Raw genomic sequence first — 26378 nt, forward strand, 5'->3', positions numbered from 1 at the left:
GGGACCCACAGGTTGAGAACCACTACTATGAGGGGATAGGGTGTCTAAAATAGGCTGGAGTTAAGCTGCATAGGGCTTTATAGATTATACCCACCCCTTTGAGTTGTGCCTGGAAATAAACCAAGAACCAGGGAGGCTCTTTTTTCTTTTTTAGGAAGGGAGTTATATTTATTTATTTATTTATTTATTTATAATTCAAACTTATATGCCACCACTCCCCTGGGGCTCAGAGCAGCTTACAAGAACAGGCTAAAATCTAAAACAAATTAAAAACAAATTTAAAACAATTTAAAACAATTAAAAACAATTTAATACAGCAACATCAAATGTATGCTTAGAGAATAACTTGCAAAGTGCCCAGGAAGACAGAGAAAGAGGAAGCATCCTATATTCAGTTTCTCAAAGGCAGAGGTATTTGGAGAGCTCAGAGGTTGCAGTGCCAGAGGTTGGGCAGAGGCGGAGTCCTCAATTGCTTTACAAGAAGATAAAGTCTGAGAAACGAAAGTAATAAGGCTATTAGCTTTGTCTGGTCTTCCCAGTTGAACAGCATCAGCAACCATGGCCTCTGGAGACCCTGTGAAGGAGCTCTGTGAGGAACTGGCCTGTCCCATCTGCTTGGAGTATTTCAAGAAGCCTGTGAGCATTGCTTGCGGGCACAATTTCTGCCGGTCTTGCCTGGCTCAGTATAGGAAGGAGAAAGGGGCCACCTGTCCACAATGCAGGAAAGAAGTGTTGGAAGGGGACATCAGGCCAAACTGGCAACTGGCAAAATTGGTAAAGATAGCAAAGAAATTGGGGAGCCAGAAGAGAGAAGGAAAGGGGAGAGTCTGCCAGAAGCACCAAGAACCCCTGAAGCTCTTCTGTAAGGACCATGAAAGTTCCATCTGTGTGGTGTGTGACAAGTCAAAGGAGCACGAAAACCACAAGGTGATTCCTCTGGATGAGCCATTGCAAGAGTACAAGGTAGGAAGATGTATAATTGGAAGTGTTGTGTTCCATCTCCACTACTCAAAACATGTGTGTAATGTTGCTCCAGACTCCAGGTTTTCAGAGACTGTGGTGTTTCTATATTGTAAAATGTATTCAGATTGAGTCTACTTAAATGCTCAATGCTATAGCATTATGGAAGTAGTACTTTTATAGTCTTTAGCCTTTGTGCTGAAAGTATTGGTGCCTCGTTAAACTACAAATGCCAGGATTCCGTATCATCGAGCCACGGCAGTTCAAGTGGTGTCAAACTTTTAATTCTACAATGTTTATGCACCTTAGGACATGGAACAATGGATTCAAATTACACGAAGAAAGATTCCACATAAACATTAGGCAGAGCCCTGTTATAGTGAAATATGCTGTCTAGGAATTTCCATTACATTTTCCTTCTCCAATCTCCTTCTCTGGGGTTTTTTTGAGGCTGGATAGCTATCTATTGGGAATATTTTCATTGTGCATTTCCGCATAGCAAAATGTGACTGAACCAGATGTTCTTTATGGTTTCTTCTCATGTTATGATTCAATGCACCCAGATCCAGGAGAAAAGAAAGTATTATCCCTTAAGAAGATAGGATTAGGAAGCCTTACTGTATCCTCTTTGCTGCCATCCAAAAGCTGGATGCAGAGCAGAGGGTGAATCCTCCACAGTAGTGGAGAGGTTGTTATGTTGTTGCGAGGTTTCAAGTCATTTCTGATTTATGTTGACTCTAAGGAAAACCTATTCAAGTTTTTCAAGGGCTGATGGTGTGTGACTTGCCCAAAGTCATAATCCACTGCTCAGACCATCTGTGTATAATAATTGTGGCCATCTTATTTAAGTGTGTGGTGTTTTAGCACAACACCACAAATATGATATCATAGGCATCACTGAAACTTGGTGGGATGACTCCTATCGCTGGAATGTAGACATCGAGGGCTATAACCTCTTTCACAGAAACCGAACAAAGGGGAGAGGAGGCGGAGTAGCCTTATATGTCAAAAACTCTTATGCTGCAGAAGAGATTCAAGACAGCAATCCGGGAAACCAGCTTGAAAGCATCTGGATAAGAATCAAGGGAACTGGGACTAAAAAAGATCTCATTGTAGGAGTCTACTACAGACCTCCAAGCCAGGAGGAAGAACTTTATGTAGTCTTCTGCCAACAGTTGACCAAACAGGCACAGAGAAGAGATGTAGTAGTCATGGCCAATTTCAACTATCCCGATATTTGCTGGAAAACAAACTCGGCCAAGAGTACAAAGTCCAACAAATTCCTCGCTTGCCTTGCAGACAATTTCATGGTCCAGAAGGTAGAAGAGGCAACAAGGGGATTGGCTACTCTTGATCTCATCTTAACAAATGTGGAGGACCTGATCGATGCGGTTGAAGTGGTAGGATCCTTAGGGGCAAGTGACCATGTGTTCCTGCAATTTGAGGTACACAGGAAGGCTGAAACTAAGCATTTTGGACTTTAGGAGAGCTGATTTCCAAAAAATGAAGGAAACACTGAGCAGCATTCCATGGACACAGATACTAAAAGACAAGGGAGTTACGAATGGATGGGAGTTTCTCAAGAGTGAAATACTCAAGGCGCAGTTGCAAACCGTGCCAACAAAAAGAAAAAATAGGACAAGTGCAAAGAAGCCAGAATGGATGTCCAAAGAACTTCTAACTGTGCTGAGACACAAAAGAGACATGCACAAGAAGTGGAAAAAGGGAGAAATCACCAAAGAAGAATTCAAACAAATAGCCAACACCTGTAGGGAAAAGGTCCGCAAGGCTAAAGCACAAAATGAGCTCAGGCTTGCCAGGGACATTAAAAACAATAAAAGGGCTTCTTTTCTTATGTCAGTAGAAAAAGGAAAAACAAGGAGGCGATAGGGCCTCTTCGAGGAGAAGATGGGGCAATGCTGACAGGGGATAGGGAAAAGGCAGAACTACTTAATACCTTCTTTGCCTCGGTCTTCTCACAAAAAGAAAGTCATCTTCAACCTCAGCAAGACGGAGTGGATGAGGGATTTGAGGACATCCAACTCCAAATTGGGAAACAAGTCGTACAGGAATACCTGGCCGCTCTAAATGAGTTCAAGTCCCCAGGGCCAGATCAACTACACCCAAGAGTATTGAAGGAACTAGCAGAAGTCATTTCGGAACCATTGGCAACCATCTTTGAGAGTTCTTGGAGAACGGGAGAAGTTCGAGCAGATTGGAGGAGGGCCAATGTGGTCCCAATCTTCAAGAAGGGAAAAAAGGATGACCCAAACAACTACCGTCCAGTCAGCCTCACGTCAATACCAGGCAAGATTCTGGAAAAGATTGTTAAGGAAGTGGTCTGCAAACACTTAGAAACAAATGCGGTCATTGCTAATAGTCAACATGGATTTATCAAAAACAAGTCATGCCAGACTAATCTGATCTCTTTTTTCGATAGAGTTACAAGCTGGGTAGATGCGGGGAATGCTGTGGATGTGGCGTACCTGGATTTCAGTAAGGCCTTCGACAAGGTCCCCCATGACCTTCTGGCAAGGAAACTAGTCCAATGTGGGCTAGGCAAAACTACGGTGAGGTGGATCTGTAATTGGTTAAATGGACGAACCCAAAGGGTGCACACTAATGCTTCCTCTTCATCCTGGAAAGAAGTGACGAGCGGAGTGCTGCAGGGTTCCGTCCTGGGCCCGGTCCTGTTCAACAACTTTATTAATGACTTAGATGAAGGGTTAGAAGGCAGGATCATCAAGTTTGCAGACGACACCAAATTGGGAGGGATAGCCAATACTCCAGAGGACAGGAGCAGGATTCAAAACGATTTTGACAGATTAGAGAGATGTGCCATAATTAACAAAATGAAGTTCAACAGGGACAAATGCAAGATACTCTACTTTGGCAGGAAAAACGAAATGCAAAGATACAGAATGGAGGACAATACCTGGCTCGAAAGCAGTACGTGTGAAAAAGATCTTGGAGTCCTCGTGGACAACAAGTTAAACATGAGCCAACAATGTGATGCGGCGGCAAAAAAAGCCAATGGGATTTTGGCCTGCATCAATAGGAGCATAGTGTCTAGATCTAAGGAAGTAATGCTACCCCTCTATTCTGCTTTGGTTAGACCACATCTGGAATATTGTGTCCAATTCTGGGCACCACAATTCAAGAGAGATATTGACAAGCTGGAATGTGTCCAGAGGAGAGCGACTAAAATGATAAAAGGTCTGGAGAACAAGGCCTATGAGGAACGGCTTAAGGAGCTGGGCATGTTTAGCCTGAAGAAGAGAAGGCTGAGAGGGGATATGATAGCCATGTATAAATATGTGAGAGGAAGCCACAGGGAGGAGGGAGCAAGCTTGTTTTCTGCTGCCCTGGAGACTAGGACGCGGAACAATGGCTTCAAACTACAAGAAAGGAGATTCCATCTGAACATAAGGAAGAACTTCCTGACTGTGAGAGCCGTTCAGCAGTGGAACTCTCTGTCCCGGAGTGTGGTGGAGGCTCCTTCTTTGGAAGCTTTTAAACAGAGGCTGGATGGCCATCTGTCAGGGGTGATTTGAATGCAGTGTTCCTGCTTCTTGGCAGGGGGTTGGACTGGATGGCCCATGAGGTCTCTTCCAACTCTTTGATTCTATGATTCTATAAGTCTGAGAATATAGAACCAAGCAAGCAGGCAGAAATTTGTTTAATTTTTTTGAGAAAATAAAGTTATTTTTTATCATGTCAGAAGCAAATTGAGAATATACTACAAGTCACTTCTGGTGTGAGAGAATTGGCTGTCTGCAAGGACTTTGTCTAGGGGATGCCTGGATGTGTCACCATCTTATGAGAGGCTTCTCTCATGTTCCTGCATGGGAAGCTGGAGCTGACAGACAGGAGCACACCCCGTCTCACAGATTTGAACCACCCATCTCACAGATTCAAACTGCTGACCTTCAGGTCTTCAGGTCAGCAGTTCAGCTGGCACAAGGTTTTAACCCATTGCAACACTGCGGCTCAAACTAATATGAAATGAATGAACAAAAGCTCCTCAAAGAAAAAAATATCAGACTTTATTGCATGAACCTGTTATTCCAGTGCTATCACACCATCATTGAGAGTGGATACTTACCCAGTTGAGCAGCTTCAATGTCACAATGCTCTTCGTTCACTTAATTGTGCCAATTCAGCAATTTATGGTCCCCAGATAGTACTTTGCATACCCCTGTAACCACATCTTCTTACATTTCTACTGTTCTTTAATGTTTTCATTTATTTTACTGCTGCTCTGACATTTCTCATAAAATTCATAAATATAGAGAGGTCATTACATAATATTTGTAACCATTCTAAACCCTGAAGAAAAGAAGTAACCAAGGACTTTGTTTTTCTTTTCAGGAGCGAATTTGGAATTTGATGGAGTCTCTGAAGAAGGAAAAAGAGAAAATTCTGGCCTACAGATTTGACACAGCACAGGAAAGACAAGATTTGCTTGTAAGTGGCATTACAACTAGAAAGTGGGAACATATTGCAGAAGTGAGTGAGCACCTACATAAACCAAATACTCAATGCAGACATTATGTATTGTCAAAATATATCTCATTTGAATGGTCTTCTTGTTGTTGTTCATTCATTCAGTCACTTCTGACTCTTTGTGACCTCATGGACCATCCCATGCCAGAGCGCCCTGTCAGCTGTCACCTCCCCCAGCTTCTTCAGAGTCAAGCCAGTCACTTCAAGGATGTCATCCATCCATCTTGCCCTTGGTCGGCCCCTCTTCCTTTTTCCTTCCATTTTCCCCAGCATCATTGTCTTCTCTAAGCTTTCCTTTCTTCTCATGATGTGGCCAAAGTACTTCATCTTGGCCTCTACTATCCTTTCCTCCAGTGAGCAGTCGGGCTTTATTTCCTGAAGTATGGACTGGTTAGATCTTCTTGCTGTCCAAGGCACTCTCAGCACTTTCCTCCAGCACCACAGTTCAAAAGCATTTATCTTCCTTCGCTCAGCCTTCCTTATAGTCCAGCTCTCACATCCATAGTTGACTACCAGGGATACCATTGCTTTAACTATGCGGATCTTGGTTGCCAGTGTGATATCTTTACTCTTCACTATTTTACCGAGATTGGACATTGCTCTCCTCCCAAGAAATAAGTGTCTCCTGATTTTCTGGCCACAGTCTGTGTCTGCAGTAATCTTTGCACCTAGAAATACAAAGTCTGTCACTGCCTCCATGTTTTCTCCCTCTATTTGCCATTTATCACTCAACCCAGTTGCCATAATCTTGGTTTTTTTATGTTTAACTGCAATCCAGCTTTTGCACTTTCTTCTTTCACCTTGATTAGAAGGCTTCTCAGCTCCTCCTCGCTTTTGGCCATCAGAGTGGTGTCATCTGCATATCTAAGGTTGTTTCCTCCAGCAATTTTAACCCCAGCCTTACATTGCTCAAGCCCTGCACATCGCATGATATGTTCTGCATACAAGTTGAATAGGTTGGGGGAGAGGATACAACCCTACCATACACCTTTCCCAATCTTGAACCAGTCTGTTGTTCCATGGTCAGTTCTTACTGTTGCTACTTGGTCCTGGTACAGATTCCTCAGGAGAGAGACAAGGTGGCTTGGTATCCCCATCCCACCAAGAACTTGCCACAATTTATTATGATCCACACAGTCAAAGACTTTAAATAGTTAATAAAACAGAAATAGATGTTTTTTTCTGAAATTTCCTGCCTTTCTCCATTATCCAGTGGATATTAGCAATTTGGTCTCTGGTTCCTCTGCCTTTTCTGAACCCAGCTTGTACATCTGGCAACTCTCTCTCCATGCATTGCTGGAGTCTTCCTTGCAGGATCTTGAGGATTACCTTACTAGCATGAGAAATAAGAGCCACTGTATGAAAGTTTGAGCATTCTTTAGCATTTCCCTTTTGGGGTATGGGGATATAAGTTGATTTTTTCCAGTCTGATGGTCATTTTTGTGTTTTCCATATTTGCTTGCATATGGCATACATCACCTTGACAGCATCCTCTTTCAAGATTTTGAAAAGTTCGGCTGAGATCCCGTCGTCTCCTGCTGCCTTGTTGTTAGCAATGCTTCTTAAGGCCCGTTCAACCTCACTCCGCCTGAAATTCACCTCCAATGGTCCTAATAGTCCTAAAGCCTACTGAAAACTTATTCCAGTGGCAGGCCCATTCGAAGATTCACAATGGTCTTTCACTGCTGGATATACAGTAGGAGCTGCAGTAGCGCATTTCAAATCCACAACATGGAGTTAGCTCCCATCTAGCAGCCCCAGCTTTCTATGCGGGAACATGAGAGAAGCATCCTAAAAGATGGGCGTCCCATGGACAACGTCCTTGCAGACAGCAAGACTCTCCCACCAGAAGCAACATGCAGTATATTTCAAAGTCGCTTCTGACACAATAAAAAAATGTGTAGGATATTTTCTGTGTGAAGGGACCCAAGTTTCTTTTCAACGGAATGTGGAAAATTCAGTCCAGTGACAGTTTCTTTCTGCCTCTCACTCCTGTTTCACCTTTTTTTTTATTCTAGGAGAAAACTCAAAGAGAGAAGGAGAAGACTGTAGCTGCATTCAGGCTCATGCACCAGTTTCTAGAAGAACAAGAGAGGAATCTGCTAGCAAAAATGGAAGAGGTAGAGAAGGAAATTTCAACCAAAGGGGAAGAACATCTGGCCAGACTCTCTGAAGAACTCTCCTCTCTCTCGAAACTCATCCAAGAGACGGAGGAGAAGCATCAGCAGCCGGCAAGTGAACTCCTCCAGGTAAGGCCCATATTGTCTCCATGGGTAGTGGGGCAATGGCACCTTGGCTTTCTGATGGTTCAGGCTACACAGACTTTGTCTCATGCATAATATTGTGAACTTTGTTGTATGAAATTACATTTATGCTATGAGAAGCAGGAAAAAGCAGACAAAGAATGTGTGATGGCAACAGAGTGTTGGTATCACAGAAGACAGAAAGGCACAGGAGCTTGATGGTAGGAAATTAAAGAAGATGGTTCTCTCCACTGTTTTCCACTCTCTCACAAATGAAGTTCTTAGTTAGCATTAAGGGTAAATTTTTTACTTAGGCGATCCCTCATAGCCTGAGGATGATGGTCCTCCAAGTGCAGTGTCTTGGTGGTGAGTCCATAGGTGGCTGTGGCTATGCTTGATCTGCGTGTTTTTCCGCAGTGAGGACATCGGTTTCCAGGTGGAATACGGTCCCAGTCGGGGTTGGCTTGACGCACGTTCCTCTTTAAATCTCTTTTCATGACCACCAACATTACATTTCTCATTCTTGAGTTGGGAGTATAGTAACTGATTTGGAAGACGGGCATTCAGACAACGTGGCCAGTTTAGCAGAGTTGATGGCGTAGGAACATCGCTTCAGTACTGGTGATCTTTGCTTCTTCCAGCATGCTGACATTTGTCCACCTGTCTTCCCAAGAGATGTGCAGGATTTTTTGGAGGCAATACTGATGGAATAATTCCAGGAGTTGAGTATGACATCTGTAGACAGTCCATGTTTCACAGGCATATAGCAGGGTTGGGAGGACAATAGCTTTATAAACAAGCCCCTTGGTCTCCCTACAGATGTCCTGGTCCTCAAACACTCTCTGCTTTATTGGGAAAAATGCTGGACTTATAGAGCTTAGGCGGTGTTGCATTTGACTTTTGTGGAGAGGTGGCTACCAAGGTAGTGGAAATGGTCAACATTGTCTAATGTTACACCATTGAGTTGTATTTCTGGCATTGCAGAGGGATTGGCTGGTGACTGCTGAAAGAGCACTTTGGTTGTTCAATGACAGGCTGAGCTTCTTGTATGCTTCTGCGAAGGTGTTTAGAGTGGCTTGTAGGTCTTCTGAATTCGCACAGACTATGTTGTCATCAGCATACTAGAGTTCTATAACAGATATTGTTGTGACCTTGGTTTTGGCTTTCATAACAGTGTTCAGAACGATGTTCCTGCTGGTCTGACACAGTTTTTCTGATTGGTTATTTGTAGCTGTCAATCAATGTCGTTTGCATCAGTTATATTGCTTCCTCAGCTCAATTTTTTTGGCTCCACCTCTTCCTGGTGGAGGGAGTGCTTTCCTTTTCCATTCCACCATCAAACTTTCTATCAGATGGATGTGAGAAAGAGACTTGGCTCTAAAGTCCTTGATTAAGTTACCTCTCAGCACCAATTCTAAGGTTTTTTACCCTTGGGACTCATACTTCATGCCCAGATCGCCCTGGACAACATTGAGGAGACCCAAGTGCCTTCAAACTGGTCCGGTGGCACCAGAGGAAGGCTTCGTGCCTTCAAATATAGGCAATTTGGATTGGGGCTGTGAATATTCAGGCATTTACAGCCATTGAGAAAGAGGGAACTTGGAAATGTTTCTCAGCTGCAAAATTCCTTGTAACATATATTTTCTTTATCCCTGTTGAAACACCAAGTTTATGCCTAAGAAAGATAACTCATTGTGAACAGTAAATACCATTTCGAGTTATCTGTTCTGTTCTGATCTTTGGAAGTTCCAGTTTCCTAAAGGAGGGCAAGAAGCAATCCCCTGGGGAAAAGATTTCACGTCCATGTTTCTTCCACTAAAAACTATAGCCCCAGGCGCATTGCTTATGTACTGTCTAATTATAATTTATGTTTAATTGTGGTTTTATTATTGTGATTGTTGTGGTTTGGCATCGCATCAGTGTCTAATGTATGGCATTGACGTTTTGTCAGTTATATATAAACCGCTTTGAGTCTCTCTAGGGGTGAGAAAAGCGGTATAGAAATACTGTAAATAAATAATCATTCATTCATTCATCAAGCATTCTTACCATTCATCTTGATTAAGGTGATCAGCTTCTTGAGAGGAGCTGGCTGTTCATAATTGTGTTCAGAACGGTGTTCCTGTTGGTCTGACACACTTTTTCTGAGAGTAAGGGGCCTTTATCATGTAGCATTTTTTTTCTGTTGTTCTAAATTGATTAACGTTAACCAGCTGAAACATTCTGATACTCCATCAGTTCCAAACAGATGTTTCCTTCTTAAGGTTAGGAACTATTGTGTTAACTTTCATAACTTAAAGAGTTATTGCGTCTTTATATATTATATGTCTTAATATATTGTATACACATATAATATTGATAATATTGTAATGTAATACAATATAATACTAATAATAGTACAATATAATAATTTTATATTTCATATTATATGTAATATTACTAATAAATTACAGTATAGTGGTGTAGTACAATATAGTAATATATAATACTAATATTGTGCTATGCTATTAATATAATATATTGTATGTACATATAACTTGTAAGCCGCCCTTTTGGGGTGAGAAAGGCGTAATATAAATGTCACAAATAAATAAATAAATAAATAAATAGTCTCTGATCATGTAAACATGTTCTTTACCCAAGAGTTAATCATTGTCTCTGGTCATGTCAGTTCATGAATACTTCTTAGGATGGTGTATTGGGTCTTCACCAGACCCCAGTTATCCAATTTTCATTCAATTTCATTCAATCCACACATCACATTTATCACAACTTGGCCAAAAAGCGCCACTGAAATAGAAAAGCCATTGCATAGATTTATGCATCTATATAGTTTGTGGAGGCAGGGCTGTTTCACCCTTCTAAACTTGCTTCAAACTATTTCAATTAATTGGACATGCTTCTTTTTGAGATATATGAGAGCAGTCTCCATGCAAATGCCTCTGCTGAGTTCTTTCTTTTTCTCACTTGCAGGATATTGGAAGCTTCATAAGAGGGTAAGTTAATATCCCACTAAAGCAGAGATTGGTGCTTGAAGGACTTCAAATCATAGAATCATAGAATCATAGAATCAAAGAGTTGGAAGAGACCTCATGGGCCATCCAGTCCAACCCCCTGCCAAGAAGCAGGAATGTTGCATTCAAATCACCCCTGACAGATGGCCATCCAGCCTCTGTTTAAAAGCTTCCAAAGAAAGAGCCTCCACCATACTCCGGGGCAGAGAGTTCCACTGCTGAACGGCTCTCACAGTCAGAAAGTTCTTCCTCATGTTCAGATGGAATCTGCTTTCCTGTAGTTTAAAGCCATTGTTCCACGTCCTAGTTTCCAGGGCAGCAGAAAACAAGCTTGCTCCGCTCCTCATAGGGCTTGTTCTCCAGACCCCTGATCATTTTAGTCGCCCTCCTCTGGACACATTCCAGCTTGTCAATATCTCTCTTGAATTGTGGTGCCCAGAATTGGACACAATATTCCAGGTGTGGTCTAACCAAAGCGGAATAGAGGGGTAGCATTACTTCCCTAGATCTAGACACTATGCTCCTATTGATGCAGGCCAAAATCCCATTGGCTTTTTTTGCCACCACATCACATTGTTGGTTCATGTTTAACTTGTTGTCCATGATGGCTCTAAGATCTTTTTCACACGTACTGCTCTCGAGCCAGGCATTGTCCCCCATTTTGTATCTTTGCATTTCGTTTTTTCTGCCTAAGTGGAGTATCTTGCATTTGTCCCTGTTGAACTTCATTTTGTTAGTTCAACAGTGACAAATACAAGATACTTCATTGCAAGGGCCATGGCTTGGGTTCAAAGGGGGAGTTGGACTTGATGGCCCATAAGGCCCTTTCCAACTCTGTGATTGTTTTGGGTTCATCTTTACTATAGAATTAATGCACTTGAACTTGAACTGCCATGGAATCCTGGGCTTTGTAGTTTTACAAGGTTTTTAGGATTCTCTGCTAAAGAATACTTGTGACCCATCAAACTATAAACCCCAGGATCCCACAGCACTTAGTCATCAAGTAGTGTCAAACTGCATTAATTCTACAGTGTAAATGCACGTTGTAATATGCCCCCCCCCCCCCCCCGCTCTGCTTCCAGATGTGAGAAGAAGGAAAAATCAGGGTTTCCTGCAGTTTTTTCTCCTGCCCTGAAATGGAAGATCTGGGACCTCTGTGATATAAATCACTTTCTGGAGGGTGTCATGAAGCAATTCGGAGGTAAGGGTGATTGTCTTCAGTGATTTTTTTGTCTAACTTTGGTGGAAATGAGGGACATCAGGCCTTTTCTGGAGCTGGTCTCAACTATACAGATTTTGTAATCCCCTCAGTAGAGAAGCAGGAATCGTTCCCTCCTTAGTCTCATTTTTCTGGCAGGGAGAACCTTTCCTCTTTACTCAAAATTTTATAAATTGATTGTGAGAGGCTTTGATATGCTGACTTTTGGCATCCTGTCTTTGTTCATTCTTTTTAAAACTAGATGCTCAATGATACACATGTGTGCCTTTAATCTATCCTGGTATTATGGAAATGCAGCTAAACATTAAAAAAAACCCAAGATTATGGCAACAAGAATGATTGACAACTGGAAAAGAGGAGAAAATGTGGAGGCCGTGACAGACATTGTATTTCTAGGTGCAAAGATTACTGCAGATGCAGACTGTGGCCAGGAAATCAGGAGACGCTTACTGCTTGGGAGGAGAGCAATGTCCAGTCTCAATAAAATAGTAAAGAGTAGAGACATCAGACTGGCAACAAAGATCCATTGCCTAGTCAAAGCCATGGTATTCCCTGTTGTCACCTACGGATGTGAGAGCTGGACCTTAGGGAAGGCTGAGCGAAGGAAGAGAGATGCTTTTGAACTGTGGTGCTGGAGGAAAGTGCTGAGAGTGCCTTGGACTGCGAGAAGATCCAACCAGTCCATCCTCCAGGAAATAAAGCCCGACTGCTCATTGGAGGGAAGGATACTAGAGACAAAGCTGAAGTACTTTGGCCACATCATGAGGAGACAGGAAAGCCTAGAGAAGACAATGATGCTGGGGAAAGTGGAAGGCAAAAGGAAGAGGGGCCGACCAAGGGCAAGATGGATGGATGGCATCCTTGAAGTAACTGGCTTGACCTTGAAGGAGCTGGGGGTGGTGACGGCCGACAGGGAGCTCTGGCGTGGGCTGGTCCATGAGGTCACAAAGAGTCAGAGACGACTGAACGAATGAACAACAACAATTATGCAAATGCAAGAAACTGTACAGAATACCTCTCTAAGAATTTCAGTTTGCAATAATCAGATCCATTAGTCTTAGCCTCAATCTGAGAGGTGGCTGGGATTTCTATATAACAGTTTTAACTACTCCCACCCTGGACATTCCGCAGATATATAAACCCCACTTGCCTAGTTTCCAACAGACCTCACAACATCTGAGGATGCCTGCCATAGATGTAGGTGAAATATCAGGAGAGAATGCTTCTGGAACATGGCCATACAGCCTGGAAAACTCACAGCAACTCAGTGATTCCGGCCATGAAAGCCGTCGACTACACAGTCTTTACTATAGGTACATTGAGACACACCTAACAAGGATAGAGAGAGATTTGACTTCCATGCAAGCTGCCACTTCTCTCCTTCCAGGGAGAATTAGGTAGAACTGGCCCCTTCTGCTCAATCACTTTAGGGACCCTTTTTCTCTATGCATGAGAAGTTTCCACTGACACATTGCTATGGGGGACTGCACATTGACCATTGTGGCACATGATGGACTGATTGAACTATATGCCTCATCGTACATAGCATGTGGATGGAATGAAGCATGTTGGTTGTCCAATGCCACTATTCCCAAATTAGGTGGAAATTTGTGAAGTTGCACTACTTCTCTCAGGTGTGGGATGTCAGCCCATCCCATGTTGCATTGTCTTGCATTTCTGGATGTTATGCTAAGTCTCTCTCTTTTCTTCCACTTTCTAGACACTCTGGAATCTGGATTTCAGCAGCAGAAAGGTAAAAAAAAAAAAGGCCTACATACTCGAAGCCAACTCAAATATAAGCCAACCTGAATAAAAGCAGAGGCACCTAATTTTACCACAAAAAAACTGAGAAAACATATTGACTCAAGTATAAGCCAAGGGTGGGAAATGCAGCAGCACATTTCAAAATTAAAATAGATACCAATAAAATTACATTAATTGAGGCATCAGTAGGTTAATTGTTTTTGAATATTTGCATAAAACTGTAATTTAAGATAGGACTGTCCAAATCTGATCAAACCATTACAGTGTTCCCTCACTTATTGCTGGGGTTAGGTTCCAGGACCTCCCACAATAAGTGAAAAACCGTGATGTAGGGATGCTCTATTTATTTTAATATTTATACATTATTTTAGTAGTTATACACTACTTTAAGTCTTTATAAACTTTAAATAAAGTGAAGGAAAGGAAGGAAAGGCCTTTCAAGGAGGCAGGACTGAGGAGGGAAAGTGCTTCCACTGACACATTGCTATGGGGGACTGCACATTGACCATTGTGGCACATGATGCACTGATTGAACTATATGCCTGATTGTACATAGCATGTGGATGGAATGAAGCATGTGGGTTGTCCAATGCCACTATTCCCAAATTAGGTGGAAATTTGGCAGCAGCAAAACCCCCACAAAACAGCAAAAATACCACGATATATATTTTAAATTAATATTTTTTTAAATCCGCGAAACAGCGAGTTTGCAATAAGCGAATCACAAAGTAGCGAGGGAACACTGTATTCTAACCTTCTTCAATGTAAATGTGCTTACATATCCTTCCAATAATAATAGAGTCAAATAACAAATGTAATAATAAGAGTCAAAATTTAATAATTACAGTAATAATAGAGTAAAATAATAAATCTAACAATAATAATGAATAGAGTAAATAATAAATCTAATAATAATAGAGTATAATAATAAATCTAATAATAATAATAATAATAATAATAATAATAATAATTAGAGTAAAGTAATAAATGTAATAAAATAATAACAGAGTAAAATAATAAAGAACTTTGACTTAAATATAAGCCCGGGGGGGGGGGGGGAGCCTAAAAAAGGGACTGAAAAACTTGGCTTATACTTGAGTATAAATGATAATTCAGAAGGCTGAGAGAGTAGACCTTGGTCACTCAGGGGGTTTCCATTGCGGAGGGTGGGATTCAAAAGGCCAGCTTTAGATGCACACAATGTACAATAATTCCAGTTTAGTCATCTGAACTCCTAGGTAAGATTTAGGCTTGATTTATCTCCATTTATTTATATTTTTAGCAGAATTCCCTTGAACCTTTTTATCCAACCTCAGCCATACTTCCACAAGATACAGCTGAACCAAGTGAAGCAAAACAAACAGAAAATTATCTTCCTTCCTCTCAGGGTTCATCTACACTGTAGAATGTATGCACTCTTACACCACTTTAATTGCCCTGACTCTTATATGATGGAATTCTGGGAATTGTCATTTCGTGAGCCTCCAGCAGAAAAGGCTAACGAGCTTGTAACACTACGGGTCCCATGATTCTATAGCAGGGACTACAATAATTACGCCCGAGGACCATCCTTTTCCCATCCATTAACCCAGTGTTTCTCAACCTGGGGGTCGGGACCCCTGAGGGGGTCACGAGGGGATGTCAGAGGGGTCGCCAGAGACTATCAGAAAACAGTATTTTCTTTTGGTTGTGGGGGTCCTGTGTGGGAAGTTTGGCCCAATTCTATCATTGGTGGGGTTCAGAATGATCTTTGATTGAAGGTGAACTATAAATCCCAGAAAATACAACTCCCAAATGTCAAGGTCTATTTCCTTCAAACTCCACCAGTGTTCACATTTGAGCATATTGAGTATTGGTGCCAAGTTTGGTCCAGATCCATCATTGTTTGAGTCCACAGTGCTCTCTGGATGCAGGTGAACTACAACTCCCAAACTCAAGGTCAATACCCACCAAACCCTTCCAGTATTTTCTGTGTCCCATGTTTGGTTCAATTCCATTGTTGATGGGGTTCAGAATGCTCTTTGATTGTAGGTGAACTATAAATCCCAGCAACTACAACTCCCAAATGACAAAATCAACCCCCCCCCCCCCAAAAAAAACAAACCCCACCAGTATTCAAATCTGGGCATATTGAGTATCCATGCCAAGTTTGGTCCAGATCCACCATTGTTTGAGTCCACAGTGCCCTCTAGATGTAGGTGAACTACAACTCCTAAACTCAAGATCAATGCCCTCCAAACCCTTCCAGTATTTTCTGTTGGTCAAGGGAGTTCTGTGTGTTAAGGTTGGTTCAATTCCATTGTTGGTGGAGTTCAGAATCCCAGCAGCTACAACTCCCAAGTGACAAAATCAATCCCCCCTCCAACCCCACCAGTATTCAAATTTGGATGTATCGAATATTTGTGCCAAATTTGGTCCAGTGAATGAAAATACATTCTGCATATCAGATATTTACCTGATGATTCATAACAGTAACAAAGTGACAGTTACGAAGTAGCAAGGAAAATAATGTTATGGTTGGAGGTCACCACAACATGAGGAAGTGTATGAAGGGGTCGCGGCATTAGGAAGGCTGAGAAACACTGCATTAACCCATTGTTTTTTGACCAGAGTTTAGAAAAGTCAAGTCATCAGGACTCCAAGTTCCAGAATCAGCCAGCAATCACAGACTGTGTTGTTCTTATGCTTTTTATTTCTCAAGTCATTCCTGATTAAAAAAAAACAAAAAACCCCAATCAAGTGAATTACAAAAGTACCATGGAATATTCAATGGTCTAACTTCCCCAAGATAATGAATTCAGTGACAACAATAAACAACACATAATTTCTAATTACTGGAAATATTGCGCCATCAGTTAAGTTCAAATCTCTTTCCCCAAACTGTCAAGAGCTCAATTGTGCTGCACAGATTAAGCAGAAATAGCTTTAGATTAAAGTTTCTTGTCTGAGACTTAATCTCTCTGTATGAATTCTGGTGACCGGATTTTGTATTGAAACAATAACTTTTTCAAGACACAAACAAAATGCATGTACTTGGATTACGCCTGGAATTCCCATAGGAATGCTGAAATAGCCTAGATATCTCTGCCCCATTTCATCTGCAGCAAAAGATAGATGATCAGATAGGTAACTTTTTTATGTCTTTTTACTTTGGTGACAGGGGAGGGTTTTTTGTCAACCACGTGCTATGCATCCCTAGGCAAAAAAAAAATAAAAATGGTTTCCCCACTGCAGTATGAAATATGCAAAGATAATTTTGGCATGGAAGTGGATGGATTTGTGTGCTTTCAGATTTCTTCTGACTTACAGCAACCTTCAGGTTATACTACCCTGGGGTTTTCTGCAGCTTATTTATTTATTTATTTATTTATTTATTTATTTATTTATTTATTTTAAACACCTATATTCCACCCTTCTCACCCCAAAGGGGACTCAGGGTGGAGCATAGCATATATATAGCCCCATTTCTTGATACTGGCTCTGCATCTCATGGTACCAGAGCATAGTCTGTACAGGATCTTCCAAGTTGTTTAGTCTTCTGTGTGCCCAGGAGGGAATCTCTTCTCTGGTATCAACCACAGATTGAGGTTCCGGGTATTAGCCGGCCACTTTTGGACTTTCGCTTGCTGGGGTGTTCTTGTGAATATCTCTGCAGATCTTAGGAAGCTTATTCTAGATTTAAGTCATTGGCATGCTGGCTGATATCCAAACAAGGCCTTGGACCTTTCTGCTACTTTGCGGCAGATGTCAAGTAGTGCAATACCAGCTAAGCAGTATAATTTGTCCAGTGTGTTGGGCATAGACATCCTGTGATAATGCGGCATGTCTCATTAAGAGCTACATCCACTGTTTTAACGTGGTGAATTCCACACTGGGAATGCATACTCAGCAGCAGGGTAGCAAAGCACAAGGGCAGATATCTTCACTGTATCTGGTTTTGATCCCAGGTTGTTCCAGGTTTTCTGGAGCGCAGAAAGTATTTATTTATGTATTTATTACCACATTTATACCCCACCCTTCTCACCCCCCAGGGGACTCAAGGTGGCTTACAGGTTAGCAACAATTTGATGCCTTATAAAACAAGCAATCGATTAAAATAGACAATTACATTAAAAACAAAGAATTAAAAACATCTTAGCAACAACCCTTAAAAACCACGCAGTCAAAAATCACAATCCAGAGCCATTCAAATTGTCATATTGCACAAATTCCGTATCCATTTCTAGCACTGTATTGATTCACTGACCAAAGACCTGGTCCCAAAGCCTTAATAAAGGTCAGGAGGGAGGGGGCTGATCTGATTTCCCTGGGAGGGGAGTTCTATAGCCAAGGGGCCACCACTGAGAAGTTCTTGTTCCTCGTCCCCACCAACTGCACCTGGGAAGGAGACGGAACTGAAAGCAGGGCCTCCCCAGAAGAGCTTAATCATAGAATCATCGAATCATAGAATCAAAGAGTTGGGCCATCCAGTCCAACCCCCTGCCAAGAAGCAGGAATATTGCATTCAAATCACCCCTGACAGATGGCCATCCAGCCTCTGTTTAAAAGCTTCCAAAGAAGGAGCCTCCACCACACTCCGGGGCAGAGAGTTCCACTGCTGAACGGCTCTCACAGTCAGGAAGCTCTTCCTCGTGTTCAGATGGAATCTCCTCTCTTGTAACCTCCAAGGTGGTTCATAGGGGGAGATGTGTTCAGACAGATAAGAGAGTATGGCTTGCCCAAGTTGTTTTTTGGGTTTCCGTGTCAAAGCAAAAATTCAACCCTGTTCTCCAGAGTCAATCCAGTGATGAAACCACCATGCACTCAGATAATATTCTTCCAAAATAGAGGTCCATAACCTGTTTAGTGGAGGTGAGGAAAGATTTTGCTGTTGCTTTATTAGAAATGGAAATGGGAAATGATCTTTCTTTCTACTTCTTTTTCCAACAGCACATGTGACTCTAGATCCCAAAACAGCCCATCCTCGGCTCATCATCTCTGAAGATCTCAGATGTGTGACATGGGGAGAGGAAGATCAAGATCTTCCTGATAATCCTGAGAGATTCAATGAATATTATGATGTCCTGGGCCTGGAGGCATTCTCACAAGGCAGGCATTTTTGGGAAGTCATTGTAGGGAGTGAGGAACCGTGGTCTCTGGGAGTTGCCAGAAAGTCTGTGGAAAGAAAGGGCTTACTCTACTGTGGCACTGAGAGTGGGATCTGGGAGATCGGGAAGTGGGACAATATATACTGGTCCTTCTCTGACACCTCTGAAAACCCAGTCCTGCCCCCAAGGGAGGAGCCCAAGAGGGTACGAGTGACTCTGAACTATGAAGGGGGTCGGGTGGCCTTTTACGATGCAGACTCAGCAGCCCTGATCTTTGAATACCTTCCAGCCTCTTTCTCAGGAGAGACCCTCCTTCCCTTCTTTCATGTGGAAGAACAAGCGCAACTGGAGCTCTCTCCCTAAAGATGGAGAGCAACATCCAAAAACTCAAATCAACTGAGGCATAAGAAGAGCTTTGTCTCCAAAGATCTGGACCTGTTACATTTTTGTGTTCTCTTTCTGAAACTCCTCTTTTGGAGGAGTTGGAACAGACCTCACTGCCTCTGAGGATGCTTGCCATAGATGCAGGCGAAACGTCAGGAGAAATGCCTCTAGAACATGGCCCTATAGCCCGAAAAAACCTACAAGAACCTAGTGATTCCAGCCATGAAAGCCTTCGACAATACAAAACCCGGATTTCTTTAACGTATGTTTATTGCCTTCACTCACGAACACAATAGAATGGCTTGGCTGGCAGACCCCCCACCCGGATCTCGCTAAGCCTCAGGGACAATTTTGTCATAATCCACTCCAGAATGCATTGTCTCCCTTCATCTCACCTTCCTCCCTTCTAATTTGCTGGAGCGTCGAGGCAGAAGGAGCCTCCTGTTAGGCTCTGGTGCACCGCGAAAGCCCTGTGATTGGCCCTGATGCATGGGGGATGGCCAAGCCTCCTCCCAGCTGTTTGGGCGTCAGCCAATCCCCTTCAAGCTGGGCGGGAGGAGGGAGCGGGAATTTTGAAATTCACAACTCTGTATTTTCTATAAAAATGGCCTTTACTTCTGTAACCACATGCTCTGCTTGGCGAATGATTGCTGCATTGCATCCTTTTCAGCCGAATCGCAAATAAAATATCTCGGTGGCACTTCCTTCAACTTGGTGAGATCTTTTATTGGGAAAAATCAGGGATTGGGTGCTTCTCTCTGTCTCGCCAGAGTAACGAACTCTTTAAAGAGTCAGATTGGTCTCTGCAAAGACCCCTGAATTCCTGCTCTATAGCAACCCTATATCTATATATCTAGGGCCACGACAAGGGATCACGACAAATTTTCTTGTGTGGAAAGGGGTCATGAATGGAAAATGTTCCAGAGCCCTTCCACACAGCCATAAAACCCAGAATATTAAGGCAAAAATCCCACAATATCTGCTTTGAATTGGGTTATCTGAGTCCATACGGCCATATATTCCAGTTCAAAACAGATATTGTGGGTTCTTCTGCCTTGATATTCTGGGTTATATGACTGTGTGGAAGGGCCCTAAGAAGCCCTGCTGGAATGTCAACTCCCAAAAGATCGAATGTGACACAGATGGGTTGAAGGCAAAATCAGAGGCATTTATTCACCTTGGCCAAAGTCTGCACTCCAAAGACTGACATACCGCACTGGCTTCTGATCTGTCCAAAATAACACTGCCTAGGATCCACTCACTGATAAATCAGAAACTCTGTCCTCTTTCATTGATTGGCTCTGGTAATCATATGAAATTTAATAAACTGCCACTGGATTATTTTAAAATCTTTGTGTTTGTTTATTGATCTGACCATGGAAAGGGTGTGCGCGAAAAGGAATGCAGTGTGGCAAGAGAAGATGGGCTGAAATGGGTTTTGATATCTCTGTTCCAGTCAACACAGTGGGTACCAATCAGGTAAACAAAAGGGTATTCAAGGCGGTTGGTGAATTCAATGGAGAGCCCCAAAGAGGGAATCAGATTTAGCAATAGAGGCCAGGACTGAAACCAGATCATATCAGAAAAACCTTGTAGTGCTATCTAAAGCCCATTATGTGTTCCATGTGGCTTCTCAGAATATTGTGAAGGGATTACAGTGTTCCCCCTCATTTATTGTGGGTGTTTCATTCCAGGACCACCCGCGATAAGTGAAATACCCCTAAGTAGGGCTGTTCCCTTCCCCCTCTCTTTGCCTTCTCTTTCCTCTCCTCTTTCCCCTCCCTCCCTCCCTTGGGCACCCTTGCCACCTTCCCCTGATAAGAGGAACACTTTCGCCTCCTGAGCCTGTGGGAGAAAGAAGAAGAGGAGGAAGATGATGCTGGGGCTAGGGAAGAAACGGAAGGATCCGCCAGAGCTGCTGGTCCTGGGCCCGGCGGAGGCAATAAGTCCGGAGCAATGAGTTAGCCAAGCTGCACTGGGCCACCGCTGGAGACCTGGCTGAAGTGCGGCAGTTCCTGCAGAAGCAGCACGACCAGAGCGAGAGGGACAAGAGGAGGAAAAGCGGCATAGGAAGGAAGGCAAGAAAGGAGGGAGAGAAGGTGAGGAGGAGGGCCACACAGTTGAAAGTGTCCCTCTTGCCAGGGGAAGCTGGCATGGGCACCAGAGGGAGGGAGGGAGGATGGGAGGGGAAAGAGGAAAGAAAAAGCAAAGTGAGAGGGAAGGAAGCAAGGAGGAGGATCACACAGGGAAAACCGTGAAACAGAAAGTCGGCGTTAAGTGAACCGCAAAGGAGCAAGGGAACACTGTATGTTTAATGAGTTATCAAGTTCTATTTTGAGCCAGAAACAAAAAAAGGCATTCTGAAAATGGAGAATATCTCATTAGGCTTTATGTTGCAGGGTCACCATGTTGCCAGTGAACAGGGGTTGTTTGTGTGCTGGGAGAGGCATCTAGCAGGAATAATTTGAAACTCTGTGCCCAACTAGATGTGGTTATCCCAATGTTCAAGAAGTGCACAGTGCTTGTGAAATATTCTAGAGAAGTTGAAGGAAAGGAGGATTGAAAATAGAGAAAGGGTCAACACAGAATTCAAACTTTTAATTTGAAGAATAATGTCCCTAGGTCCTTCCTCTTGCTCACTGGAAATAAATAACGCATGATTCACCTGGTAGCTTAGGCAAGCTGGAGATATGTATAGATGCATGCTCTAGGCACGGAAATAATAATCTGAGCAGGAAGAGATTATGTAGGATTATTTCAAATGTCACATTCATTGTTGCTTGGTGGCACTTCAAGAAACTGAGCAATTATTTCAGAGAGCCTTAACTCTACATTGCCATGTATTCCTCCTTAAAAGGATATTCAGAATTGCAAGGCTACTACGATTTTGTTGAGAGTACAGTATGACCCCTATATGCGCAGGACCGGTATCTGTGATTTCCTTTCCTAGAGTCTAACAAAATATGCCTCTCTGGGTTCTCTCTAGGTCTTACATCTATGGTATGTTTCCATGGGATGGCGACCATTGAGTTGTGCTAGAGGACTCACTGATGTTTGGCAAGATGTCCCCTCAAGGCATTTCCCTGGTGTGTATATCTGATGGACATGGTTCATGTCCATCACAGTATAGTTTCATAGTTATTGCTTCCAAATAAGTCTTTAGCATACTTTGGCAGAGAGGAAATTATGAGTGGATGCGACCTCACAAATTTCATAGGGTTTTCTTATTTATTTACAGTATTTATATTCTGCCCTTCTCATCCCGAAGGGGACTCAGGGCAGATCACAGAACACATGCACGGCAAACATTCAATGCTGTTATACACTGACAGGACAGACAATTGTACATAAAGAGGTATATATAGGCTTTCCCATCTTTGGGATCTTGGAGGCTTGTTCTTGGTTCCGGCCACAGGGGGCGATGTCACTCCATCTTCCCTGCCGAAGAGCTTTGTTCATAAACTTCCTCCTTGATTGAATTACCAGCATTTTTATGACATTTCCTTATGGGTGCTTTAAGAATCTCCTCACTTTTAAAATGGTACCTATTTATCTACTCACATTTTGCTTTCGAGGTGCTAGGTAAGCTGGGCTAAAGGCTAGGAGCTCACCCCGACCCGAGCTTTGAACTGTCAACCTTTCTTATCAAAGTTTTTGTTTTTTGCTATTTCCTCCTTCTGAAGTGGGTTGGTGGCCTCCCAGGGTCGTCCCTGCTTAGCTTCAAAGATCAAACAGGATCTGGTGCTTTTATGGTACATGCCTCCTTTCCCTCTCTTCACTTTTCTCTTTTCCTTCCTCTCATTTTCTCATTGTCCTCATCTCAGTTCAATTGCTGAAAATGGTAGGCGGGAGAAATATTACTATATATAGGTATTCTTAAACAGTAGAGCACCATAGTTGCATACCTTTCTGGAATTGCCTATAGAAGATAATTAAAAGGACTCTTATGCTGAAGATTGGCACTTCAAAATTTAATCCTTGGTTAAAATACAGAATCTGGTATTTGTCTGCAGCCTCCTTTCCCAATACTAACCAGCCCTGCTTAGCTTTCAAAATCAAACAAGATCTGGTGGCTTTAAGATATTCTGGAATGAGCAGAGATTTACAGGATGACATATGACTGAAATATTTCCGTGTTTATAAAACTGTCATGATCTTTTGAGAATGTGTGCTCAGGTTAATCCATATTTACTGTAGTGTACACATAGGAAAGATAATGTTGTTACAAGATAGTTCAATGCTATTTGTTTAAGTATTTAAATAGGTAAAGTGATTCATGGCAGCGTTCAGATAGCATCAAAAGTTTGCTATGTGTAAAAAAGTATTTTGCATCCAGGTCTGCTACATACACCAAGGTATCATTCATTCAAACAAATTGAGCCACCTCAAATTGGGATGATATGCATGAGATATCTGCAACTTCCATAATTCTAACATTTAGAACAAAAACATTCATTTAATGGGAAATAGTAAACTTCTGTAGACTCTCATTAGTACAAAGCCCCTTTTTGTGTCCCAAATACCATCAAAGGGATTCAAATTACAAGTAAAGAGATTCCACCTAAACATTAGGAAAAAAAATTACTGTAAGTAGTTGTTTATTTCTGCATGACAGGAACTTTGATTAGATAGCCTTCATGGCCCTTTCCAACTCTAAGAGTGTGAATTAATACAGTTTGACACCACTTTAACTGTTATGACTCAAAACTATAGAGTCCTGTGAGTTTTAGTTGCTGGCAAGATCTTTAGCCTTTTCCACCAAAGACTGCTGATAGCTTACCAAACTACAACTCTCATTTATTTGTCATGTCAGAGCGACCAATCCATTATATTACATTTCTAACAGAACAAAGCAAACAGGTTTCTATTGTTGGTAGTTCTTTCTTTTTCCACATGCTTGCAATCAGCATTCTTGCTGCAGCCGTCAGATGGTAAAGTAGCTTGTCTTTGTTTTTGTCCAAATTAAAGTCCATCAGATGGAGGAGGTAATACTCTGGTTTGAGTTCGAATTTGATCTGTAGGATTATTTGTGTTTGCTTGTGTATCTCGAGCCAAAAACTCTTTACTCTTTTGGACTGCCACCAAACGTGGAAGTAGGAACCTAGTTGGTTGCTGCATTTCCAACAGTTGTTGTTTGTTCCTTTTTGGAATTTGGCGAGTTTTTGCGGAGTGATGTGCCAGCGAAAAAACATTTTTTTCCAGTTTTCCGTTGTATTGGCTGGCTTGGCATATTTAATTTTTCCCCTCCAGATGTTTTCCCATTCTCTCAGTAGGATGGAGTGCCTGAAATCCGTGGCCCACTTTATCATGTTGTCTTTGATTACCTCTGTCTCTGTATTCCATTCAAGCAGCTTCTGATACAATGCTTTTATTATTTTCTTTTCTTTTTTCATTATCCGGTCCCAGGTCGTGTCTTGGGGGGCAAAGCCCTTTTTTTGTCTTCCTTATAGCTTTCTTTTACTTGAATGTAGTGAAACCACGATAGGTTCATCTCTAGTTTTCTTAGTTGCTCCAGAGACTTTAAATTCCATTGGTCTTCTTTTTTCTCTAAGAGCTCTCTATAGGTGTACCACTTTTCACTTGGGACTTCTCTTTTGTGAGAAGCTTCCGTCGGGGAGAACCAGATGGGTGTTTTATCATAGAAGTTTCTTTTGTATTTCTCCCACATTTTCAGGAGGGCAGCCCTGACAAAGTGGGTGGTGAAGTTCTTTTCAATTTTTGCCTTGCCAAGCCATAAGTAGGCGTGACAGCCCCTCCTGATGTCAAAGCCTTCCAAACTTAGCAATTTCCTCTTTGTTAGGGTTGCCCAGTCCCTAGCCCAGGATAGGGCACATGCATCGTAATATAGTTGAAGGTTTGGTAAACCCAGGCCACCTCTTTCAACTGCATCTGTTGCTATTTTAAATTTGATCCTTGCCTTTTTGCCTCCCCATACGAATTTTGAGATGTCTTTTTTCCATTGGAGGAAACAATGGGAAGTTCTGAAGACGGGGATCATTTGGAAAAGAAAAATCATTTTCGGTAGGACGCTCATCTTAACTACGGAGATTCTGCCAAGGAGGCTTAGTCTTAGTTGGTTCCAGCTTTCCAGCTTTTTCTGAATGTCCTTCCATACTGGTTCGAAGTTATGCTTAATCAGCTGCGAATTGCTGGCTGACAGTTGTATTCCCAGGTATTTTATTTTATTGGAGACTTCATATTGTGAAATTTCCTGTAGTTTTTCTCTCTTGGCTTTATTCATATTTTTAGTTAGGATTTTTGTTTTGGTTTTATTGATTCTTAGTCCTGCTACTCTTCCATATTTTTCAATTTTTGGTGTCCATTTCTGTATAGTCTCCAGTGGGTTTTCTACTATACAGACGATGTCGTCCGCGAAGGCCTTTAGCTTGAATTCCTCATTCCTTATTTTGGTGCCTTTCAGATTGTCATCTCTTCTTATTTCATCTAGAAGTATTTCAAGCGTCATAATGAAGAGTAGGGGGGACAATGGGCATCCCTGCCTGGTGCTTCTCATGATGTCGATTTTTTCTGTGTTGTGTCCGTTTATTCTGATCCTTGCACTTTGGTTGGAATATATGGCATTTATCGCATTGGTGATGTAGAATCCCATATCTCTCTCCTTGAGGATCTGCAACATGAAGTTCCAGTTGACGCAGTCGAAAGCCTTCTCAGCATCGACAAATAGCAGGCCTAGTTCTTTTTGTGTATTCACTTCGTAATATTCTATTATGTTAAGCACTGTTCAGAGGTTTTCCCTCATCTGCCTGTTTGGTAGGAAGCCCGTCTGGTCTTCATTGATTATATCACTCAGGAATTTTTTCATTCTGCTGGCTATTATGCTGGAGAAGATCTTATAGCCATTATTTAGCAGAGATATTGGCCTGTAATTTTTCACGCTGTCTGCCTCCGACCCCTCTTTATGGATTAAAGAAATAACCGCCTCTTGCCATGATTCGGGGATTCTTGCGTGGTGCAGGATGTTGTTAAATAACTCTCTCAGGTGTGGGATAAGCTCTTCCTGGAATGTCTTATAGAATATTGATGTTAGTCCATCCGGACCGGGTGCTTTGTTATTGGGGAGATTTTTGATTGCCCTCTTTATCTCTTCTTCACCTATCTGTTTATTAAGACTTTCTCTTTGTTCTTCCTTTATTTTTCCCAGTTTGTGTTCTGTCAGAAAAGATACTATTTCTTCCATTTT

General features: G+C 42.2%; 1 protein-coding gene across 1 annotated transcript; it reads left to right on the forward strand.

The window, feature by feature from the left end:
* Positions 1–514: 514 nt before the first annotated feature.
* LOC132765953 (zinc finger protein RFP-like) lies at positions 515–19282 on the forward strand. The gene is made up of 7 exons (XM_067465499.1): positions 515–963; positions 5332–5427; positions 7485–7715; positions 10683–10705; positions 11806–11924; positions 13663–13695; positions 18636–19282. Exons 1-7 carry the CDS (start codon positions 559–561, stop codon positions 19154–19156), a joined length of 1428 nt encoding a protein of 475 aa, XP_067321600.1. The 5' UTR covers positions 515–558; the 3' UTR covers positions 19157–19282.
* The last annotated feature ends 7096 nt before the right edge of the window (positions 19283–26378 follow it).

Source organism: Anolis sagrei, chromosome 2 (genome assembly GCF_037176765.1).
Source record: "Anolis sagrei isolate rAnoSag1 chromosome 2, rAnoSag1.mat, whole genome shotgun sequence".
Classification (NCBI taxonomy): domain Eukaryota; kingdom Metazoa; phylum Chordata; class Lepidosauria; order Squamata; family Dactyloidae; genus Anolis; species Anolis sagrei.